Source organism: Cydia splendana, chromosome 3 (genome assembly GCF_910591565.1).
Source record: "Cydia splendana chromosome 3, ilCydSple1.2, whole genome shotgun sequence".
Classification (NCBI taxonomy): Eukaryota; Metazoa; Arthropoda; class Insecta; order Lepidoptera; family Tortricidae; genus Cydia; species Cydia splendana.
In genome coordinates this window covers 20,281,046-20,294,948 of record NC_085962.1, presented here as the reverse complement: position 1 = coordinate 20,294,948, position 13,903 = coordinate 20,281,046, and the positions used below count along the sequence as shown (strand labels likewise).

The window sequence follows — 13,903 nt, the reverse complement described above, 5'->3', positions numbered from 1 at the left end:
TTGCTTGTCCTTGTCACAGTCTCACTTTTTGTTTGTTCCCCACCTTTTTTATTAGTATGGAGAATGGTGGGCAACAAATGAATTCGACCAATCACAGTGTCGCATTTGCGTATGTTTTGTCCCTCACGGAGGCACGCGTATACCACTTCTATGCGATCCTACCTTCTATGATCTTTTATTACACCTGAATAGGTGCGGCCCACGTACTACTTAAATACCCGCTACCCGCTAGGTATACTTACTAGACCTAGATAAGATAGCCTATAGTCAGAACATAATATTTACTCCGAGGAACATAATATCAGATACGTGGGAAACTCTTGCACATGGCACATATGCAAGCCGCGCATGCTGAAGCTGAGAGAATGAAACCACCTCTACTTTTTTCTACGCAAGTGTTCATAATGATAAATTCAAAGACCAATATTGTTGTAAAGCCCCCTCCTCACTCGTGCGCGAATCGCGGCGCGAAGCCGCGAACGCGAGTGTGGCGTCGATTTTCGCAGACAGCGAAATCGACTCCACACTCACGTTCGCGGCTTCGCCCGCGATTCACGCGCATAGTCTGGAGGGGTATAATAATATATTAACTTGTTGTTTTTTACGGAGCGACATGTTCACCTCGGTGACAAGGGAAAAAAAAGACCAACATTGAAACGTAAAGGCCCCAGTACACAATGGGCCATTGCCGGCCACTCCAAGGGACGCAGCCATGCGGTAGAATGAGATAGCAATATCACTTGCTCCCTCTAACGCATAAATGCGTCCCTTGGAATGGCCGGCAATGGCCCATTGTGTACTGGGGCCTTAAAATAGTGCCTCTAAAGGCACCTGAGGGGCTACCGCGAAAACCGAAATTCGCAAATTGCGGGGATCTTTCTCTTTTACTCCGATGAAGGCGTAATTAGAGAGTGACAGAGAAAAATGCCCGCAATTTGCGAACTTCGATTTTCGCGGTTATAGCCCTGTACATATTGGGCCAACGCAGGCCAATCCAAGGGACGCAGCCATGCGGTAGAATGGGATAGCAATATCACATGCTCCCTAACGCATAAACGGCATAAATGCGTCCCCCAGACTGGCCCACGCTCGCTCAATATGTACAGGGGCCTTAACAGGTTTAAATTGCTGACGGCAAAAAAAAATGTTATGTCAATGTCAGTAGAAATTAAGTGACGTACTATTGACGTACGTACGTACGCTCGTACTTTTATTTTCTAACCTTAAAAATTATTAAAAGCGAAAGAAAAATATTTATTATCAAAGATGGAGAAAGAAAATGCCGTTCAAGCGGTAGTTGTAATGGATATATTTAATAATAACTTTGATCCTATAACAAAATACAAACCTATGGTGAGAAATATTACGTTATTGTAATACCGACAAGATTGATTTTATCATCTTTTAAAAACTCAAATATATAAATGAAAACTTTATTTTTAGGGCTTATTTACGGTCGCTGGAGTGCCTCTAGTTAACTACGTTCTTGAATCTCTGGCTTTGGGAGGAGTTGATGAAGTGATTTTATTTTGTTGCAATGACGGAATTAAAATCAAGGAACATTTAAGGTAACTCATAAATAATAACATTTTACTTACTTACTCCTCTGGCGCAGTGACCCAGTGTGTCTTGGCCACGACTGCTCGGCACGGATCCCGGTCCTGTGCCGTATCTTGCTAGTCTTCAACCTGGAGCTCGCGCAGATCAGCGTCCACCACAACCACATCCGGCCATCGATACCTAGGTCGATCGACTGGGTGACGTGCTGTCGGTTTTCCCTCAAACGCTCTTTTCGCAACATTTCAATAAAATATAAACTAAATGTAATACACAGGTTAAGAATAATATTGACAGTTGACACAAAAGGTGAGTCTGGTCACATTGTTAAGCAATGCCAATTTAAAGTTTTAATTAATGTTCTTGTATTTGGCTTACAACTTCTGTGCAACAGAGGCAGCTATCATCCAGTTGACTGTACTTATACTTTGTCAATTAATAATTACAGGAAAGCAAAAGAACAGCGGGCTCCATGGAGTCTGACCCTGGACGCACAGGTGCTAATGTCCGACACTTGTCAGACGATGGGGGACGTGATGAGAGAGATAGATGCTGCCGGCTTGATCCGAGGCTACTTTGTGCTGATGTCCATCAACAGCATTGCTAGCATACCCTATGCTTCCATGCTGGAGCAACATAAGTAAGCCTTATATTTATGTTTCATGCTCAAAGAGCTTTTTTGCACATAATACATTGCATTGCAGCCAGGCAAGTATCTGTTTACATAAGGCTGACTTTGTTCCTGACAACATTCTACACCAGTCAACCATAGGGCCAAACAGAAATGTATCATGTGCAGAAGAAGGTGATACAATGAACAAAATCATGATTAGGTACCAAAGAACTATTATATCATCTGCCAATATCAGCAACTTAAGAAGCTGTCCCATTAATACTGTTAGTGCCAAGTTCTCAATATTTAATCAAAATAAAATTAATGTATTTTGGTAATGTCACTAGTTGAATGGAACCAAAGTGCTAGATTGAAAAAACATTTGTACCAATATAAGTCTAAATATCAAGGTTGGTGACTATATGTAGGTCAGATGTAGGTACATATAAAATGTATAAATACAAAATAAATAGAATTCTTATTTTAGTCATTCTAATATAATGTATCCAGTTATTGGAAGGTTGCCACTTGCCAGTAATAGACGATTTATTCTATTATTACAATATCTCTTACAGAACATTATGCAAGAAAGATAAAGGTGCAGCCATGACTCTGGTCTACAAGAAAGTGTCCTGGGAGCACCCTCTCATCGGTACTGACAATCCAATTTTCTTGGCAGCCGACGGTAACACAAGGAAAGTGCTGATCCATAAAAAATATAAACCCAAGTCTAAGGATAAAACTATCACATTGCCCTTGGTAAGAGAGATCAAACTTCTGTAGCTTTATTGTATTTGTCAAACAGCTTGGGTATGGTGACGGATGACCATTAAACCAAATGGAAAAATATGAACACATTGAGTTTAGGCTGACTAGAAAGATCTTTAGAAGCACTTTAAAGACATACAATGGACATAAAGTGTAGTCGGCAATAAAAGTATCAAAAAATATTTTTTACGGTAACTTGTTTCACTATTTACAGGAAACTGTGCTCAGCCATTCCGAAGTAAAACTGCATCACAATCTGCTGGATGCTAACATAGCGCTGTGCTCACCGTCCGTGCCTCCTCTGTTCTCTGACAACTTCGATTTTCAAACCAGAGACGACTTTATCAACGGCGTCCTCATCAATGAGGAAATATTGGCCAGTTCGTTGTACTACGTGCTGTTGAAGGACAACATGTACGCTACCACTGTGACCAATTGGAGGACATTTAAAATTATAAGGTAGATATATTAAGAGTAGGGATGTACCGACTAGTCGCCGACTAATCGGGAAAGCAGACTATCCGGCCACATTTGTAGTCGGCAAAAAAGGCCGATTAGTCGTCCTATTATTTGTTACAAAAAACAGGACGTAAACGTATAAACAGCCAATAACAAGCATAAATATGTTTTATACCTATATTATTCAAATTAATACCTACCTATTTAGGGCGTATCATAGTACAACTATTGTTCACATTATCATATTAAATTCATGTACTTATGTCGTCGCAGCCCGTATAATATATTGATTATTTTGTAGTTGGTTGAAATTACTTACAGAGGGTGATTATTATAGTATTTGAGGTGTCTTTAATTAGGCTGCTAGGACCTCACAAAGCATGGGTTTCTAAAGAAAGTCTATGCTTAAAGGGCTATAGAGAGATAAGTTGTGTTGATGTTCCCGGCGAGAACGAGTTAAGAATGAGATAATCCGCAGGGTAATGTGTATTAATGTTATGTGTAATGGCGGAGAAAATTTTCGTAGAGCCCATGTCCGCTGGGGAAAGGCTCTTCTGGTCACTACGTACAACTAACCCCTGGAAAATCCCCAACAAGGTGTACTGCTCATCGGGTCAAGATCACTTAAAAAATTTGAATTTTGACTCCACACGACCAATCATTAGGTCTTTGAACTAGACGGGAACATCTTTCAGTTACTATGACAAAATAGAGCAAAGATAGTTTTTAGCCGACTAGCCGACCGACTAATCGGCCATCCGAGCGCCGATTAGTCGGCCAAACCCATAGTCGGTACATCACTAATTAAGAGTCACACGAAGCGTGAGTAGTATTCCACCTGTCCAATTTCTTTGTCCGACGTGTATTTTGTCTCACATTTTGCTTAATGAGGGAGTGAAACGCAATGACATTGGACAGATACCACCCTAACTACCTACTGTATGTTCTGCAATCAATATTGAAAAAACACAAAGTAATACCCTACAACTCTAATTATAAAAACAAAAGAATTATGGTCAATGTACCTAAATTTTTACGTACGAGAACTTACTTTGCAAGATCGCAGTTTAATTCAAAGTCGTCCTACCTTTATAACAAAATTAACAGAGAATTAGATATTCATTCAAAAACATACCACGAATGTAAATTACATCTCACTAAATGGCTTAAAACTAAAACCTACGACAAAACAGAGAAGCTGCTAAGAACAGAGTACTAGAATACACTCAATCACAAGCGCGCGCGCGCGCGCACACACACACACACACACACACACACACACGCACGCACGCACGCACGCACGCACGCAAGCACGCACGCACGCACGCACGCACACAATTAAACACTTGTCTCAGTCGATATTCACACCTTAAAATCAAACGAGTAGATCCTACCTGTATTGTTAATGCATGTCTTAGAATTAAGTTAAAAACATATTAACTAGTAATTCTGTATAATTACGTCTGTATTTTCGTCACGTTCATAAAGTAAAATAATTGTACTACTTATAAACGTAGGGAAGAGCGGTGTCTCCCAACACAAGCATAAGCTTATGCTATACCGGGCGGCTCCATCCCCTGTATCACAAAAATGTACATTATTATGAAATCAAGAATTTTGAAATTTTTTGAAAACTGTAATTTCCGGAAATCATTTTTTCCAAGTTTCTATTTCTGTTCTGCCATTCGCAATTTTTACCACTTTATTTTTTTCTCAATTACTTCCTTTCCTGAAAGCATTTCTAACCGTTATATACATATTTTGCCATTATACACGTATTTATTTTCCAATAGCTTATTTTCCTGATAGGTTTTCTAACCATTTACCCTGATTTTCAATGAATCCCACTAAATATATATATATATTTTTACAGTCGCGACATTATACATCACTGGGCACTGCCTCTGTCTATAGAGAGTGGTTCACTGTATCAAGATAACTACGAATTCTTGGGTAACCACAATTTCTGCAACAAGACTGCTACTTTGAGTAGGTAAGACTAATTTACATACCCGGGTCTGACGGTTTTGGTTTGACGTCCAATAGTGGGAGGGCTAAAGAAAGTTAAAAGTTACATTGGTTCCCTAACATAAGTATGCACTATTCCATACAATTAGTATGGCGCCTTGGGTACTTAAGTTGAGGTACCAACCGTACCTACTTACTCGTGATTCCTGAGTAGAAAAATAAAGCCCAAAATTACTTAGCTAGTTTTTTGCATAAAAGAAAATGATACTTACCTACACTTTTTTCTACAAATGTTAACCTCTTCTAAACTATTGTTAATCGTGTTTTTAAGGTCTTGCAGTGTCCAAGAAGATGTTTTAATAGGAGCCAATAGCAAAATCAATGATAACACAGTCGTAAACAAATCTGTTATCGGGAGCAACTGCGTGATAGGCAGTAACGTTACTATCTCCGGAAGCTACATTGGAAACAACACGGTTATAAACGACAATTGCAAAATCATCAACAGTTACATTGATGAAAACTGCATAGTTGAGAATGATTGTGATTTAGAAAATGGAACAATTCTTACTTCAAATGTAAAATTATCATGTGGAACTAAATATAAGGCTTCAGTGGTGGAAGGAGGTCTGGAAGCAAATGGTAAATATGCATAAGTACATATATTGCTGCGAGCATAATGCTGCCGGCATTATGGGCGGGACAATAATATAATTACGCGCGTGCGATAGACATAGGAACAGGTGGGTCTATGTACAAAATTCTTCATGCTTACCATCCTTACTTTATGAGTATACATTTCAGATCATAAACTTGCAAAATCTACTTCCGAAAGCGGAACGGAATGGGAAAATGAGTCAACCGGAAGTGAAGAGGATGAAGCAATCGGTTTTGAGAAAACCTGGAGTGACAGCGAATCATGCTACTCGTCCGACAGCAGTGCAGAGTCTTCAATACCTGACTCGCCAGTACCTGATGATACTAATAGTAAGTAAAAGCGTGCTATTTAATATTAGATCCTTTTTCACCTAATTTTCTCCGATTGAATCATAATAAAGCATGTTTGTAAAAAGCCGAACTTTGATGGTCGCCATTTGGTTTTGGTGATTTGACGTAGGTACCTACTACCTACATATTAACGTTAATATATAAAACACCTAGGAAAGTTCGGATAATCAAGGTTCTACTGTAGTAAGACTTATTTTATTTTCAGTTTTCCTTCATGAAGTAATTGACAGTTTAGCCAGAGGTTATGAAGAGAAATTAAAGTGTGATTACCTGATTTTGGAAATAAACTCGTCTAGATACGCTTACAACATTCAGTTGCACGAAGTAAACTTCTTCGTGGTGAGGGCCCTACTCAGCCTACCAGTTCTCACAGATGCCAAGAATGTAGTGTCTGTGGTCAAAGATATCTTGAAGTTCTTCCGGCCAGTTCTGACAAACTATATTAAGACTAAATCTTCCATCATGGACTGTCTGAAAGCTGTTGAAGTAAGTAGTCTTAAGCAGTGTCCAAACGGGATAATTTTTTGAACAAATTGAATCATGTGGTGGGGGTCAAATCAGGAGGTGCAGATGCAGAAATGACAATATTCGACGCTAGTATGCTCATTTGGGGGCAATGTTTTTGTTTCAAGCACTCTACTGTCTCCAGTTCACTCAGCATAAATCATAATTTCAGAACATTTCTTTTTGGGGCTTTTTCATTTCATTTCACTTACCCCCCCTCGTTGTACATTTTGTATTGCACAAAAAAAAATCGCTTGCACACAAATGACTAGCAAAATAAAATAAAAAACTGTTTTCAGGAAAGTTGTATCAAATGCGAATGGCTGAATGGAAAAGCGGGCCAGGTTATACAGTTGTTGTATGGAGCCGACGTTGTTGACGAGGACTCGTTACTGGAGTGGTACCATGACTTGCAAGAAAACGAGAGTCCTATCGCCAAACAGCCATCGTTGGTCAAATTCTTTGAATGGCTTCAAGAGGCAGAGAGTGAGGAATCAGACTGAAAATTTAATACAAACTTGTGTACATACTGTACAGATTTATTCAGTTTATTTAATATAACATGATAATTATTTTATAGTTTTTGATTTAATGGTCAAGCAAATGAGTTCGACCGGTCGAAGCTTTTTACAGTACAGATCGCGCCAGGTTTCCCCTGTTTTCCCTTTTTTTGTATTTTTTGATTCTGATGCCTTTAAGCCAATAAAACATAACTAGAAACGGGAATTCTATGTTGACACCATCGATAAAAACCTTATACAGTTTCCGACAATATAAGACAATAAAAAAATAAGGCTTGATTATTCTTAGCTTTCGGAACAGAAGAGGAAACTCTTATCGGATAGTAGTGTACTGCTGGAATTGGACCGTAGAAAAGTTCCTAAATTTATTAATATCAAATGAAGTGGGTTCACATGGAGAATGCACTTTGATCTGTCTCATGTGTGTGTCTCTCCCGTTCTGGTGGTTGCTCAACACTGCTATCTGGATCATAAATGTTCTTATTGGTCTGTCATGCATGTCTTTGATCGGTATCATTTCCCATCCTGAAAGAAGAATGTTTAAATCAATTTTAGAATATATGTTGATCTCAGCTTCAATATCCCTCCACTTTACAGAAAATTGCAGCCAAATAACACTAGACCCCACTTATAGAGTTGTGTTTCTGCCGGTGAGTAAGGTTGCAAGAGGAGGTTGAATGAGGGTGCGGGGTATTATGGTCGGCAACACTTATGTAGCTCTGGTGTTGCAGGCGTCCATACGCTACGATGACTGCTTATCATCAAGCGGGCGGTATGCTTGTTTACCACCAACAGAGTATTAAAAAAATATGTTAGAATAACTAGAATATGTAATAATTTAGTAAAATTCTTAGGAGAATAGTTAATTTTGATGTATTCTAGTACTCCAAAAAATGCATCCGAAGATACTGTGCTTGATCAAACTTTTGACTTACCACTCGGCTCTATTAATTCAATAACTTCAATTTCCTGTAGATCATTGAAGTGTGTTCCGGCCCTGATGGATATCCTGCTGGGAGTGTAGCTCTCGTCCAGTTTGTAGTCTGTGTAGATGTAGATGTGTGACACCATAGTCTTTCTCTGAAATTGGATGTTTACTAGGTGTGGCAGTTGTCCGTCTGACTGCCAATATGTGTCCATACAGTCATCCCTCAGCTGGTCTATGCCAAAACCTGTGGGTGATAATAAATGTTAAATACATGTACACTCCAGCACATTGCATAGACCACTATCGTCGTAAGACCCAGGCTAATATTTGCGCTTTTGAATTTAGAACTTTCTTTTATTTCTATAAGAGTTCAAGTCTTAATTTCAGGGAACTAATTTTAAACAAGCTACAAAAAAAAAAGTGAACAAAGCAAATGGGGCAGCAGTATAGGTAAAAAATATACCTGGCTTACAAGATGACAGACTCCAAATAGCGTGATTGCCGACTTCTCTCACTCTTCCAGATCTCTCGCTGGTAAGCGGGTCTTTGTCAGATGACATGCTTCGTATTGGTTTGAAGAAACACGGCCTAAATAGAAAAATAACACGAAATGAATACCTACCTCTGTTACTATAATGTTAGAAAAGAAAGTGGATTGCGGTATTCGGAAGTAAGATTCAGTAAGCTTCTATTTTATAGAATAATTGTCCAGGATAAGCCAACTCATGATAAAACAATAACAGAAAGAAATAAACTATGATTCGTACCTGACACAAGTGATATAAAATAATTGGATATTTCTGGAGAATATTATAACAATAGAATACTATGTAAACACAGTTTAAATCTGGTTAGAGTAGTAGTTGTTTTCATCTATTTGCTAGATAAATATTGTTATTTAAGGATTACAGACTACGCGTATTCTGTTAAATTCTGTTATGTGACTATTGACAGTATTGACACCACAAACTACTAAAGCCCCCTCCACACTTGTGCGCGAATCGCGGCGCGAAGCCGCGATTCACGTACATAGTCTGGAGGGGGCTTAAGAAGATACTACGTATTGATCAGTGTTGCCAGGGCTCTGCAGTCATAAGTAACGTTTCGTTTCCCGTCACGTTTTTGCTGCTCAAGTCACATTTTTATATGATTGTATTGTATGGGTAAGTAAATCGATTTTGTTAAGCCCCCTCCAGACTATCCGCGTGAATCGCGGGCGAAGCCGCGAACGCGAGTGTGGAGTCGATTTTCGCAGATAGCGAAATCGACTCCACACTCGCGTTCGCGGCTTCGCCCGCGATTCACGCGCATAGTCTGGAGGGGGCTTTAGAAGAAATTCATAAAATAATATATTTCACAAAAAATCTACTAACCTTATAAGATTTTTAGGGTTCCGTTCCTCAAAAGGAAAAAACGGAACCCTTATAGGATCACTCTTGGGTCTGTCTGTCTGTCACTGCCTATTTTCACGGTTGAAGGTACCTTTTTTCATATTTTTGTTCATATCTCGAATATCTGTACAAATAGCATTATAATTACTTCGGACAAAAGTTTTATCATAAAATTTCCTACAAATTTGGTTATGTTTATTTTTACCACAGAATAACTAATAGTACTTAGTAAAGACTTTCAAGGAAAAATATAGCAAACCTAATCGGTTAAGCGGTTTTTGAGTTTTTGCAAATAGTCTATTTTGACTAGGGCTCCCGGTATCCGTGTTACACGCCGAAACGAATACCCGTGTTCTTAAGACCGGCGGTGCTAAGAACACGGTTTACACGGAACCGCCGAGATCCGGATACGTATCCAAGAACCGTTCCCAAGAAACGTTTCTCAGATACGTATCTCCGTTTACACGGGTACTTAAGACCGGCCCGAACGGATCCGAAACAGTTTGAGCTAATCAATGCTCTAGCTCTGGGTATGCAAGGTCTAGTATTGAATGTTGACTTCAGATGAACGCGTTTAGCGTACGAATTTTTTTTTAAATTATTTATAACAGTTTTAACACATGTGTTAATATAACATATTTAACCAACTATACAATACAGGGTCATTTTTGGACCGTATGCCATATTGTGCGAGGTGATTAGGTAGGTCATACTGAACAACTTTTTGTATGGGACCAACTCCGAAATCACAAAATTTTTTTTGGCCGTTTCATACATTTTGGTCGAGTGGATGTCGACGTTTTCTATGGGAAGGCCAAATTTTTTTTGGGATTTCGAGGTTGGTCCCATAGAAAAAGTTGTTCAGTATGACCTACCTAATCACCTCGCACAATATGGCTAACGGTCCAAAAATGACTCTGTAACTCTGTATATGAATGGAAGTAGGTGTCCCTATTCTATATAGTCTACTATTTTTAATTTTGAACTTACTCGTCCCTAGTTTAGAACCTTAATTAGGGTTCCGTACCCAAAGGGTAAAACGGGACCCTATTACTAAGACTCTGCTGTCCGTCCGTCAGTCCGTCCGTCCGTCTGTCACCAGGCTGTATCTCGTGATCTGTGATAGCTAGACAGCTGAAATTTTCACAGATGATGTATTTCCGTTGCCGCTATAACAACAAATACTAAAAACAGAATAAAATAAAGACTTAAGTGGGGCTCTGGGACTTAAGTACTTGGATGGGTGACCGTTTTTATAGATAATGGTACGGAACCCTTCGTGAATTCACTTTGAACTCTTAATTTGATTTTTTGAATGAAATACATGGAAATGATGATAACTGAAGATGAATGTTCTAGAGAGGTGTTAACATCAATTATTTCAAGACCAAAATAACTATTACTTTAGACAAGACCATGTAAGGCCAAGCGCGCACCACGATTTTAATTTTTGCGACACGATTTTAGAATCGCGCTGTAATATATCGCAGAAAATTCACTGCGCGCACTGCGATGAAAAAGTCGACGATTTGTTCATTCTCAACATGGATTTCGTACCAGTCGTTTGTCATGAAACGTGTCTTTAATATGCGTTCGCCGTATAACTTTGAGTATTTATACCACAAAGGTGATCTCCTTCTATTTCCATAATTAAATGGTCAACATCTAGCGTCTCATCTTGAGACTCCATCGTAGAAGCAGTTTCCGACATGATGAGGCTTGGAGAGCGAAGTGCCGACTGAGGTCCGGGGTGCGATTTTATTATCGCAGTGCGCGCAGGGCCATACAACTCCGTATGCTGCAATTCACTTTGCGACAATCGCGTCGCGAGCAGTCGCGGAAAAATGTGACAAATCACAATTTTAAAATCGCTGCGATTTTTTTGTCGCATATGCGCGCACTGCCATATAAACACATACGTTACATTTTTGCGACTAAATTATCGCGCGACAAAAAGTCGTGGTGCGCGCTTGGCCTAAGTTGGAAATCGAGACCCTGGGGGCCTACTGCGAAAACCGAAATTCGCAAATTACCTACTCTTTTACTCCAATGCCAATGAATGATGCCCGCAATTTGCGAACTTCGAGTTTCGCGGTTGTAGCCCTGTGACCTGAGGATGTGCTGTGCCAGGCGTGGCTTACTCCGCGATTTCGTCGCTTTGCAACAGGTAGCTAAACGTACATCCGTTCCACACCAATTTTGGTGGCTAGAGTCAGTCCATGAAAAGTCTGCAGCGGATTTGTGCACGTGTTATTTTAAACGTCAAACTTCTATGAAATTATGACGTATAAATGACACTTGCACTGCGTGGGCTATCAAATCCGCTGCAGACTTTTTTTGGTCCGACTCTAGTCATAAGCCGCGCGTGGCGCTGTCGCCACCTAGCGGCCATATCTGTCCTGATCGTAACAAATGCGTCTGTTAGAGAGCGACGAGTCTTCTGTACCTAGTACTATTATTTATTCTGTGGCTGTGCTGACCAAGACTTAATACAAAACGAGGGTCAACAATGGACATAATTCGCCATCTTGAATTTCTTCATACTTGTTCAGACTGCAGTACCTTTTACGTTCCTAATCTACCTACCTATACAGGGACTACAGTCAGTACAGTGGCTACAGGGACGGCCACTTGTCTGCGAATATGTCTGCGTTTTGGACTGTAGCTATGAAGTTATTTAGTAATTCTATTGCTCGGTACGTGGGTGCGTTTGAACCGTGATAGGTGCGAACATTTGGATATGCGAAAAGGTTTCTGGCTCTACGTGCGCTACGCCCTACTGCAGCTATGTAGTTGTCTGGGGTAAAAATACGCATACGCTCCAGAACGGATGGGTTCTCAATACGATTTCTTAAAAGCAGACAATAGTGTAAGGCAAGCGTTTGCTTACGCCTTAGCTCGAGAGACTCTAACCCTACCATTCCCAATACAAAGGATGACGGAAATAAGTACGAGTAGTATCCGTAATACCTTTTGTAAAGAAATTTTAAATTTTTCAATGAATATTTAATACTTTTATAATTTTAATGTTACGTACTCGATTTTTCACGCCGCGCGCGTTTTCCGAAAATGAGGCGCGTAGGGATGTGTTCAGCGTTGAATAAAAAGTATAAATAATGGAGATACGGTTCTGCAAGTATTGAATGTTTTATTGGAAATATCCTCCTCTTTTATAATATTAATTTTGGTTACTTAAATATTAATACTTTTTGAGATATTGGGGAAATAAAAAAGATCTACTTTTTCCCCCTTTTTTGTTTATAACTCGTGATATTTTTTGTGTGCCAACAATACACGCTTCGAATACATTTTTCTAGGCATCATGACGAATCTAATGAGGTATCACACGTATTTTTAGGATTAGTATCTCTATTTTTCACCGTTTTCTGCAGTTTCGCGGAAGCAGTTATAAAGTTGACCCAAAATTTTTTTATTAAGCTATGAGCTTCATCACATATGTTTTGCTTTGAGTAATTCTAAGCATTTCAAGCCTGGGAGGCAATAAGAAATGTGCGTCTACTCGGATTTGTAATGGATTCAAACTTTCAACCCCTTTTTAACCCTGTTAGGGGATGAATTTTACAAAACGCTGAAATTACTTTTCCTGTCTTTTAATAATATCCCCAAATACATAGATTCAAGTCCCGCGTTCGAAATTTTTTTTCATATCCATACAAACTTTCGACCCCTTTTTCACCACCTTAGGGGATGAATTTTCAAAAACGCTGAAATTAGTTTTCTTGTATTTTAATAATATATCTTTTTACTAAGTTTCAAATTCCTATCTTAAAATAAAACTTGACCCCATACAAACTTTCATCTCCTTTTTAACCCCCTTAGGGGTTGAATTTCTCAAAATTGCTTCTTATCTCTTGTACAATTTATAAATGTAATCTAGAGTGCAAATTTCAACTTTCTATTTTTTGTAGTTTCGGCTCTGCGTTGATGAATCAGTCAGTCAGTCAGGACACTTGCATTGTACTCCACCCTCCCCGACTAGACGCACGCTTCTTTTTGCCTCCCAGGCTAGAAAGCTTAGAATTACTCAAATATCAGATGTGATGAAGCTCATAGCTTAATAAAAATTTTTTGGGTCATGTATGGCAGCGATACATAACTGATTCCAGTAATAGGAAAACAACTCAATATGTGACGTTCCACGGGAAAAGGTACCTTATGAGGGTTT

General features: G+C 39.2%; 2 protein-coding genes across 3 annotated transcripts; one reads left to right on the top strand and one right to left on the bottom strand.

The window, feature by feature from the left end:
* The first annotated feature begins 1,196 nt into the window (after positions 1 to 1,196).
* Positions 1,197 to 7,449, top strand: LOC134806596 (translation initiation factor eIF2B subunit epsilon). Its single transcript, XM_063779916.1, has 10 exons — positions 1,197 to 1,353; positions 1,444 to 1,568; positions 2,006 to 2,197; positions 2,746 to 2,929; positions 3,153 to 3,397; positions 5,271 to 5,390; positions 5,697 to 6,007; positions 6,170 to 6,352; positions 6,579 to 6,859; positions 7,177 to 7,449. Exons 1-10 carry the CDS (start codon positions 1,267 to 1,269, stop codon positions 7,378 to 7,380), a joined length of 1,932 nt encoding a protein of 643 aa, XP_063635986.1. The 5' UTR covers positions 1,197 to 1,266; the 3' UTR covers positions 7,381 to 7,449.
* On the bottom strand, positions 7,404 to 9,238 carry LOC134806597 (anaphase-promoting complex subunit 10). Of its 2 annotated transcripts, XM_063779918.1 has the most exons (4): positions 9,094 to 9,238; positions 8,790 to 8,914; positions 8,334 to 8,570; positions 7,404 to 7,923 (listed from the first exon to the last, which is right to left on the bottom strand). In XM_063779918.1, exons 2-4 carry the CDS (start codon positions 8,884 to 8,886, stop codon positions 7,712 to 7,714), a joined length of 546 nt encoding a protein of 181 aa, XP_063635988.1. In that variant the 5' UTR covers positions 8,887 to 8,914; positions 9,094 to 9,238; the 3' UTR covers positions 7,404 to 7,711. The 2 variants fall into 2 exon arrangements, with proteins under 2 accessions (XP_063635988.1, XP_063635987.1); XM_063779917.1 differs by lacking the exon at positions 9,094 to 9,238 and having other exon boundaries at positions 8,790 to 8,917.
* Positions 9,239 to 13,903: the final 4,665 nt, after the last annotated feature.